We start from the raw sequence: 9,952 nt of genomic DNA, 5'->3' as shown, positions 1-9,952 counted from the left end.
GGGCAGTGCCGGTGGAGGCCGGAGGGGTACCGCTACCCGCGCCGTACACCGCCATCGCCGGATCGCGACCTCGTTGACAAGCACCTCGCCGACCCCGACTTTCTAGACGTCATTCTCGCCTCCATCGACGCGATGGCGCCCACCGGCACCAGCTCGTCCACTCTGCCGCCAACCGACGGTCTGCTTCGTCCTCTCTCCCTCTTTTTCTTTGTACTAGTCTAGGGCCATGAACTCTTGTTTATCTACTCAGAACTTGTACTCTAGTACCAGATTTATACCTAGAACATAATCCAGTGTAGAACTCCAGAGAGATAGAACCTAACAGTTCTTCATGGAGCTTGTCAACCTGAGCATAGTCCAGCACGCACCGCAGACAGTAAGCTCCATTTTGCAAGATGACAAGATAATGCAAGTGTGTCAGGTCAATGGTTTCTTTCGGGAGTACATCATCTCGCGGCCTATGGAAGACAACCATGTCTTTTGGCTGGAGGGCCATTATTGCAGCATGAACACACTGCGCGCAGGACGGCACATGGTTATCGGGAGAAGCTGGGACAGAGATGCCAATGTGTTGAGCAGCATCGACTTCTCACGTCTACGGTCACTAACAGTTTTTGGTAAATGGGAAAGGTTCTTCATGTCCGCTAACATGAAGCTTCTCAGGGCACTGGATCTGGAGGATGTGTCAGGTTTAGTAGATGGCGACCTTGAGCAAATCGGTAAGGTACTGCCTCGACTCAAGTTCCTCTCCCTGCGAGGATGCAAGATGATCCATCGTCTTCCCAAGTCCTTGGGTCGCCTGAGGCAGCTCCAGACCCTGGATATCAGACACACCTCTGTTGTCGCGCTGCCATCAAGCATCGTCAAGCTACAGAAGCTCCAGTATGTTCGTGCCGGGACCACGGCACCGCTGGATAATGGTGAATATGACACCGCTGGGAGCTTACGAGCAGAGGGCTCGTCAACAACAAAGTTTCCGGCAATGGCAAGGAGCAGCGGAAAGCAGCCACCTTCTTCCGTGTCCTGGCTGTCCATGTTACGCCGACGGCAACTTGCTGGTGGAACTCGTAATGCTGGAGTCGAGGTGCCTGGAGGGATCGGGCAACTCACGGCCTTGCACACGCTGGGTGTTGTCAATTTCAATGCTGTTGGTGGGAAGGCCACTGTAGAAGAGCTCAAGAACCTGACCCAACTGCACAAGCTCGGAGTATATGGGATCAACAGGCGAAACAGCGAGCGTTTCTTTTCTGCCATCGCAAATCACGGCCATTTGGAGTCCTTGTCACCGTGGCTCGACAAGGACAATATTGCAGGTTGTCTTGATGGCAGTTCCCCGCCTCTGAAGAACCTGCAGTGCCTTAAGTTGTATGGTTATTATCCCAGCACGTTACCTGCGTGGTTCGAGCAGCTTCACAATCTCACAAGACTGACTGTTCAGGTGACTACGGTAGACGAAGAGAGCATTCATGCCATGACCGACCTGCCGAAGCTACGTATTCTACAGCTTTATGTTCATCGTGGTGATGAAAATGGTCGCCTCTCTTTCTTAGAGAGCCAGCGACTCGAGGTCCTCGAGGTATTTTGCTGCACCAGCTTGCATCTTCAGTTTGATAGTCACTACAAGAAATCCAGATACTTTCGGCGGCCAAAAACCGCCGAAAATAAGCTACTACCGCCGAAAACAGGTAATTTTCGGCGGCTTTTAGCTAATTTTCGGCGGGATTTGGATGCCGGAAATGGACAGCCGAAAATTAGCACAATTTTCGGCGGCCCCGCCGAAAGTTGATAATTTTCGGCGGCTTCAGGTGAACCGCCGAAAATTGTCCTCGCCACTTTAACTTTCGGCGGTCTGTGTAGCCGCCGAAAATTAGCCAGGTTAAGTTTCGGCGGTTCAACCGATCCGCCGAAAATAATTCAGGTTTATTTTCGGCGGTTTTGTCCAGACCGCCGAAAATAAAAGTATTTCCAGGTCAAATACGACCCATATTTTGTTAATATCATCAACAGATAATAATCCATATAACATTCACACATCAATAGATAAACAATCTCGCAACAATAGACGACAATAATCAAATCTCAGCACATATGATTCACATAACAAAGTACAAGCTCCAAAGCACCGCTCCAAATCTCATTACAAGCTCCAAAGCACATTCATAGGTCATTACAAGCTAGGTAACAAAAGAAAGTTCAGCAAAGAAGGCATATATCACGGCATTTGAGGGTCATTGGAGTTGTGCCCGCTACCTCCGGAAGCGAATAGATTGTTGGGGCAGTCAGTAGCCCGATCATCCTGTTAATAGGAGAAAAGTCCGGTATTAGAGAGAAATTAGGAGTTATCAATTATAAGTAACCAATAGCTATTGAGAACTAACAAACTAACCTCCTCTCTAGGTGTGTTTCGTACTTGTGCTGGAGGGGATTGGCTGATGTCTCTCACATTTACTCCTGATCCCTAGTGTATAGGAGATGAAATTGATTTACTGATTCGGCTATATTGACTACATGTGTTTAGAATCAACTAAATTCAACAGCATTGGGTTAATTAAACTGAATTTCTGGCAGTTAATCGAACCTCGGCTGCAGGAGGTCTCAGAGGATATAACTCAGGCAACACTGGCGGAGGTGGCAGTGGTGGTGGCGGTGGCAAGATATTTCCATGGCCATGCTGCTGCTGTAACACCGACTGTAAATGCAACCGGTTAGTAACACAAAGTGAGGAATGGTCGAAATGCTAATTGTTCAGGAATCATACTTACAGCAATCCAATCTTGCTGCTGCCTCTGGTACTCTTGCTGCCATAAGTTATACTCGTTTTGCGCCCTCAGCGCCTCTTGCAGATTCTCGATGACGGCATCTTGCTCCGTGCGGCGATATCGGCTCGAAGTACAACCCGAACTCTGAGAGGAAGATCCCCTACGTGTTTGAATGTCTCTCGAGTCGACCACCCCGGTAAACATGGAGTACTTTCAAAATTCAAAGTATGAAATTTTAATTGTAGTAAGAAAACAATTTAAGAGATAGTGATCTCACTGTCCATGCGCCTTTCCACCACCGCTAGCATGCAACGCCTCTGGATCAATAGGTCCCTTCCGCCAATCGAAGTTTTCACCATGGCGTCTAATCATCTCCTGCCCATATAGCTCCTGCAATTATAAAACAAATTTCGAACTTAGAGTTTGAATGTTTGAGAACTATTTCTAAATAGCGAACAACTAACCAATCGGTCTGACGCTTGCTGACTACATAGGACCTCCGGATGTGCCGGGTCTGGTCCCCTATGCCCCCGGAGATACACATCGATGGGTGATGGCTCGACACCAGTTGCCACTTCCTGCTTTTAGCAATTAGTAGCATATAACTATATATAGGTTTATGAAAGAGCTCTGTACTGTCTTACCATTCGTTTAGCCGTACGAATGTATCCATCGCCTCCAAACGTATGGTTGACACCCTTCGTGGCACAGTGTCTTTTCTTCTTTGATTTCTCTTGAAATGCTTCAGAAGCCCATAGTACACAAAGGGCCCGATAAGCATCTGGACGGTCCTCCAACCACGGGAGTTGGACCTGCACACATATTAATGTAATTCAGATATTCTTAAGGTAAATGAGTAAACTTGATCACGGATATCCTTTACCTGTTGGTACTCCTCTGCGGTCAAATAGATATCTGAATACTGCCGAAAATGGAATACTGGAAGCCCTTTCACCGTCTTCATGAACTGATTTGTAACCTGGAGTCTTGCATTTGAGAATGCACCTCTGCAAACCTTCTTTGCACAGACGTCAAGGACACGATCTGCATGCTCCTTGTCTGCAGGATCCACACGGTAACGTTTCTACAATATCAGAATTAATATTGTTAGTGCAGTATTTATAAAAATGACACAAATATCAAAAAAGACCAAGTAATTTACCCAGAAGGCATCCTTGACTGCTCCCTGCGCATTTCCAAACCGTGCATCTGGAGCAAGTGCAAAGTCCTTCCACGCTGTGCACGCAATAGGCTCACCGTGCTTGTTCGTCACAACTCCCGGGTTGTGCAAACGACAGAGGTTACCCAAGACGGCGTTAACCTGCCTATGGTGACCTCTGCCGTCAAACCCCGTATCCTGCCACGAGCTGGACAAAGATAATTAAAAAAAGCATCATGTATAGAATTAAATAATCTAAACAAGCAAAGTTATTCGTACCCGTCTCCGGTTGGGATAATCAGCACCCTGTCATCCGGCCGTGTAGGTATCGAAGGCGGGCAAACGACGTGGCTCTTCCGAAGCCTCAGCCGCATAAATTCGGAGCTTCTGGCCGAATCTCCACCCAACGAGTCCTCGTCATCCTCCTCCTCCTCCTCCTCTCCACCCTCATCCTCTTCCTCCTGTCCACTCTCCTCCTCCTCTCCACCCTCATCCTCCTGTCCACCCTCATCCTCCTGTCCACCCTCTTCCTCCTCTCCACCCTCTCCGCCCTCGTACTCCTCATCTTCATCATCAGATCTTTGAAGCGCAATAGGTGTGTCTTGCAACTCTGGGTGCAGACATCGCATCAACGCTTCCCGCCTGGTGCTGCTTGAAGAAATCCCTTGAAAAAGTGACTTGCTCGCCTTGCTCGCCTTGGTCACAACTCTGTTCGCGACTTCCTTGATCCTGCGGTTCATCCTGTTAAGTGAATCAAAGTAGAAGTTAGTCCGACAATTATGTAAAGTATAATTAAGCAACATAAGAACACATGGAAAACATTTACCAAAACAAGTTTTACTCCTCAAAATTCATGAGCATCACGATCAAGTAGTCCCCTCCGTCCTACGGTACACCTCCTAGCTTTTCTCTAGGTAGGTAGTCGTTTCCGTCTATGTAGAACGGTGACATCGTCACCGCCTCCAACTAAAGAATCAAGTCCTGCACCAGGCTCGATATCAAAAGACATTGGCATTTCTTCTTCTTGATAGGCCTCATCAACGTTGTCGTTCTCGATATGATAAGCAGCTTCAGCAGGAGTATGTAACCGTTCTCGAGGATTCACTTTGTACACTACCCACCAAGCATCTAGCTTTTGACATGGGTATGACAAATAATACACCTGCTCGACCTGGTGCGCAAGGACGAAGTTGTCATTGCCAGATAGATGTTCGCTGTGTTTGATTTCAACCATGCCGAACTGGTTTTGTCGAATCCCATGAATGCTATCAAACCATTTGCAATCAAAGAAGAATACTTCCAGTTTCTTGTCGCCTGCAAAACTGAACTCGAGAATGTTTTGAATGATTCCGTAGTAGTTAATTTCTCGTCCTTCTGCATCGACTGCCCTAGTCACAACTCCAGAGTTAACTGTGGCAGCACGAGGACGACCTCGACGTACCTCATTTTGCCACATTTCAAGCACTTCTGCTCTCTCTTGTGCTCCTTCCAGAAAAGCATGCAGTTATCTGGACAGACATCAATCTTCTGATAACGCATACCGAGTCCTTTCAGTAGTTTCTTGGATTGGTACATGTCTTTGGGCAGCATATGAGGCTGCGGAAGGACATCCCCAACTAATTTCATGAGCTCGTTGTAGCAATTATTGGAGAAAAAAAACTTGGACTTAATAGCCATGAGCCGGGTCACGAAAGCGAGTAAGGTCACTTTCGTGTGTTCATGTAATGGCTCTTCCGAAGCTTTCAGGAGCCTGAAGAACTCAGTAACCTCCGGCGTTGGCTCATCCTCAGTGTTCAGGTTGAATTCTGGCTGCATATCGTCAAGCATCTCGTCCATCCTATCAATGCCCTCCCAATCGTTCTCCTCCTCTTGTACTGCAACTGTACTGTATTCCTCGCCGTGAAACACCCATGTTTCATAATATGGCATGAAACCATTGCGACATAGGTGTTTGCTCACTGTGACCTTGTCCAACAGTTTCGCGTTCTGACATTTACTACATGGACACCGAATCTTATTGATAGTTGACAAAGAGAAGGCACGATTGATGAAATCGTTACTCTTAGCTATCCATTCATCTGAGTGAGCCTGATTTATATTCCAACCATCATACATCCACCGGCGATCATCACCCATACTTGTTGTGCCGGTGGACAGAATCCTAATTTGATGAAAATTTGAACCCTGAATAGACAATTAGCAAATTTTAACCCACCATGGATAGCAAATTAGCAATAGCATCAATTATGTTAAGTTATACATCTATATATGAGACACTTGTGTGCTACCTATGCATTGGCCGCCACTCTCAGATGTATTGGCATCTACATATCCACTAGAATGCAACTAAATAACCATATGCCTGTATTTTTTATTACAAGCTGGTCCAACACTCACTGCTGCAGAACAGCCTATTTGTACATGTTCTAAAACTCTGAGAGTGGCTAGTCTCTGTTTTTTTATTAGAAGCTAGTCTCTGTTTTGAAACTAGTACAATGAAACCGAGGCCAAAACACTTGCCTTTTAGTAGTGGGTGAGAGATCCAGTACTAACAATGGTTTTTACCTTAAAAATAATTTAAACATAGGGGAGGCCAACACACGGTCAGGCAATTGCTCACGGGAAATATTAGCATGTGCGATACGAGGATTCCAGCTAGGAGAGTTAGCTATTGCCTGAAAGTTGCATACTACAGGGAGAGAGAGTTATAATGTAGTAAGGTTGCAACAAAATTTTGAGAGAGCTTCCTCCCAAGATTTGGTTCTTATCAAACTAACTGCCTAATTTCACCAACCAAAGCAAGTCCAGGAACCTTAATAGTTTTCCTCTCATCTACTAGCTTTCGCACTTGTTCAGCATCACTGAACCAACCAAGCTCATTAAACATATTAGACAAAACAGCAAAATCACCTCCAGATACTTTTTCTAAGTTTAGTATCTTCTTTATTGCCCTCTGCCCCATCTCAATTTTTCCATACTTACTGCAACAACCCAACAGTGTCCTCCATACAATTACATTAACCTCCACAGGCAACCCCTCTATTATTTGCTCAGCCTGACTCAACCGTCCAGCCCTACCTAGCATGTCTATGATGCACCCAAAATGCTTGACCTCTGGATTTATATTGTACTCATACACCATGCTTTTGATAGGAGAGTTTCTAGTTTATATTAATCACTTACTGTTAAGTAATTTCCATGTTAATAGGAGAGAATGCAGAGTACAATATTTCTCTTAAATATAGCAAAAAAAAATGATTAATAGGAGAGAATGCAGAGTGCATGGACCTGAATAGGCGGCAGGAGGGTAAGGCGGGCCGGGGTGGGCCGGTGAGGCGGCGCTGGAGCGTCGGGGCGGGAGGGCGAGGCGGCGGCGGCACTGGGAGGGGGCAGCGGCGCGCTGCAGGCCCGGGAGCGGGGACGCCGCCGCGGGAGGCCGGGGGCCGGGGCGCGGCCGGGTGAGGCGACCGGCGGCGGAGGCCGGGGCGGAGGGCGAGGCGGCGTCAGATCTTGGCCGCGGCGTCAGATCTTGGCGGAGCCAGTCGAGATCCAAAACTGATAGCGCGGGGGGGGGGGAGGAGAACATGGGAAGAAGGAGAAGGGCGCTGACGTGTGGGGTCCGCGCCACAAAGAGAGAGAAGGGAACGGAGAGCGCGGGCCGGGCCGGAGAGAAAGGAACGGAGAGCGCGGGCCCCCGGCCTAATTAGCAACTACCTAATTAGCATCCCTACGATAACACACACATGCAAACAATGCCCACATCAACATCAGCACATATGATTCACATAACACAAGTACAAGCTCCAAAGCACCGCTCCAAATCTCATTACAAGCTCCAAAGCACATTCACAGGTCATCACAATGTCTTCCCATACAACTCCTAAATTTAGCCACAACTCCTAAATTTAGCTGCCTTCGACGCCGAGGAGACGGTTGACATATCCTTTTGCGGTCTCGTCCGCTAGCGTCATGAATATTTCACGCGCTTCTAGGTCAACCTTTAGCAAATCGATAGCCTCGAAAAGTCTTGGGTCTTTGAAACCAAGCCTCTGAAGTTTGGCAACACAACGAGACATACTAAATTCACTGTCCATCAACTTAGCAAATTCAGGACTGATGGCATCATCACTGCATCTAGAATAGGAAGGGCCAGCAGAACGACGAGATTTGCTCGGTCGCCTGCTGGTCTCTGCACCTCCATCAGTGGACGAACGTTTCCTATGCTCGTATAGTGGAATAGATAATCGAGGTGCATCTATTTCCAACGATGGTGGGAGAGAGTCTATCTGGTCCCCGAACACTTTTTCCGCAATATCGATATTTGCTCCGAAGTTCGCTTCACCTCTCTGCATCACCAAATGGCATGATGGTTAGAAAACTTTACTAAGCTTTAGTAATTAACCAGTATGGCCTTCATTGAAGTGGTCACCTTGTGTTGGCGGAACTTTTCTTGCAGGTGGACAATTCTCTCTTTGACTTGCGTGGACGAAATTTCCAGGTGCAGATCACTTCTCGCATTAATAATGAAGGGCTGGACACATTCATTAGCGACGGGATCCCATGTGTACTCACTACAGATGAACCCCTTAGTGCCATTCATGACACGTAGCAGTAATCTGTCCGTGACATCGTCAAACTCCACCTTGTCCATGGACCTACAGCTGGAATGGAAACAACATTGACATGTAACTCGGTTAACCCAAAAAGAAAACAATCATAAGTTCTGGACATCATGTAAACAGTTCCTTTTGGCCACATCAAGCATTCACGAAATAACTTACTGGAACGAGTTTGAGCTTGCATACGACGAGGGGGAGCTAACTGCTAGACGGGGTTCAGGAGCAGTAAACGCTCGCAAAACCTTGACACGTGCAGGAGCGCTGCGAACAAGGACACTGCAGAGAGAGTCAATAACAGAGAGTCAATAACATAGGCGTGATGGGCTGTTTGTATTAATAATGAAGTTCGGACCTTTTGTCGCAAACGTACAAGTTAGTGGAGCAGCAGTCACCGGGATTCCATGCATTTGACGTCTCGAGGGATACTCGGTCCCTTATGTTGCTGTCCCCTTCACTGCCCCATGGACGCTTCGTCAGTACCATTATTTGAATTCTTATCTGATAATATTGTGTGACATTCAGGTGAAAAGTGGTTTAGCGACAGTTCTATGTTATACTCAGTGCGGTTGGTGTAACTATTTAGGTGAAAAGTGGTTTATCTCGGCCAGCCCATCTAGTAACATAATAAGCAGCTTTTAACAGCGAATGTATCTACAGATTGTTTATTGAACCCAAAATCTAGAAATCATCATAGGAAAGTTTATATACCTGCAGCACACAAATCATTAGTTAGAAACTTGGTCAATCATCACAAATACAAAAAAAATGAACAAAGCCAAGTTCAGGTTATTACTTTTCCTTTTTTTAGTTACAAAAAAATCACTAGCACACAAATAATTGCTGCGATATAAGTAGGTTGTTCAGTACTAGTAGAGAACTACAAATAATTGCTGCGATACAGGACCCTTTTCCATCTCGTGGCAACAAATTTCCACAAGGAACCAGCAGGAGATGGTGACTCAGCACCCACTGGCATATCCCCTGAAATCGTGACTAATTGTGAAAGCTCAGTGTTACTAATAGTTCTGTAGTTCGGTAAGTTAGGCTGGTCACTGATTCATTGTCTATGTTTATTTGGAATAAGATGTGTAATGTCCGTGCTTTTGATTCTATTTCTTCCATTTGAATACCATGATAAAAATATTGAGTCATCATATTACAATGTTGTAGTTTAGTTTCTTACCTCATACTAGTATAGAGAAATAATCAAGCCTTTTTATGGGAATCAGATATGACTATGTCCATGCATTTTATAGGTTGATGAAGTAGGTCTTGAACAGGTACCCGATGTTATTCAAAACTATCATTTATGTGTGGTAAAAAATAGGCGTATAGATTCAGATATCATTGCCAAGGCAACTCAGATGAAGATTATTATGCAGTATGGTGTTGGGTTAGAAGGTGATTAGAACTCT

The 9,952-nt window shown here is 46.1% G+C and overlaps 2 protein-coding genes and 2 long non-coding RNA genes across 4 annotated transcripts; 1 reads left to right on the top strand and 3 right to left on the bottom strand.

Annotated features, from left to right (window-relative positions):
* The first annotated feature begins 331 nt into the window (after positions 1 to 331).
* LOC120645894 (disease resistance protein Pik-2-like) lies at positions 332 to 1,786 on the top strand. Its single transcript, XM_039922612.1, has 2 exons — positions 332 to 909; positions 991 to 1,786. The coding sequence occupies exons 1-2, from the start codon at positions 332 to 334 to the stop codon at positions 1,784 to 1,786; spliced, it is 1,374 nt and encodes a 457-aa protein (XP_039778546.1).
* A 617-nt stretch (positions 1,787 to 2,403) lies between these two features.
* Positions 2,404 to 2,983, bottom strand: LOC120645038. Its single transcript, XR_005664073.1, has 3 exons — positions 2,763 to 2,983; positions 2,579 to 2,689; positions 2,404 to 2,458 (listed from the first exon to the last, which is right to left on the bottom strand). It is a non-coding gene; the product is annotated as an uncharacterized LOC120645038 (long non-coding RNA).
* Positions 2,984 to 3,037: 54 nt separating this feature from the next.
* Positions 3,038 to 3,785, bottom strand: LOC120645039. The gene is made up of 3 exons (XR_005664074.1): positions 3,643 to 3,785; positions 3,224 to 3,571; positions 3,038 to 3,149 (listed from the first exon to the last, which is right to left on the bottom strand). It is a non-coding gene; the product is annotated as an uncharacterized LOC120645039 (long non-coding RNA).
* Positions 3,786 to 7,695: 3,910 nt separating this feature from the next.
* On the bottom strand, positions 7,696 to 8,804 carry LOC120645037. Its single transcript, XM_039921789.1, has 3 exons — positions 8,700 to 8,804; positions 8,348 to 8,579; positions 7,696 to 8,264 (listed from the first exon to the last, which is right to left on the bottom strand). The coding sequence occupies exons 2-3, from the start codon at positions 8,567 to 8,569 to the stop codon at positions 7,824 to 7,826; spliced, it is 663 nt and encodes a 220-aa protein (XP_039777723.1). The 5' UTR covers positions 8,570 to 8,579; positions 8,700 to 8,804; the 3' UTR covers positions 7,696 to 7,823.
* Between the last annotated feature and the right edge of the window lie 1,148 nt (positions 8,805 to 9,952).

Source organism: Panicum virgatum, chromosome 8K, assembly GCF_016808335.1.
Source record: "Panicum virgatum strain AP13 chromosome 8K, P.virgatum_v5, whole genome shotgun sequence".
NCBI classification, from domain to species: Eukaryota; Viridiplantae; Streptophyta; class Magnoliopsida; order Poales; family Poaceae; genus Panicum; species Panicum virgatum.
This window is presented reverse-complemented; position numbering and strand designations above follow the sequence as displayed.

Bases quoted from the DNA above. Each gene is read 5' to 3' on its own strand.
- LOC120645037 (XM_039921789.1), bottom strand. From the start codon at position 8,569: ATGGACAAGGTGGAGTTTGACGATGTCACGGACAGATTACTGCTACGT. The intron at 8,265-8,347 runs GTGACCACTTCA...TTGGTGATGCAG, and splicing joins AAAAGTTCCGCCAACACAAG to AGAGGTGAAGCGAACTTCGG.
- LOC120645894 (XM_039922612.1), top strand. From the start codon at position 332: ATGGAGCTTGTCAACCTGAGCATAGTCCAGCACGCACCGCAGACAGTA. The intron at 910-990 runs GCTGGATAATGG...GGCAATGGCAAG, and splicing joins CGTGCCGGGACCACGGCACC to GAGCAGCGGAAAGCAGCCAC.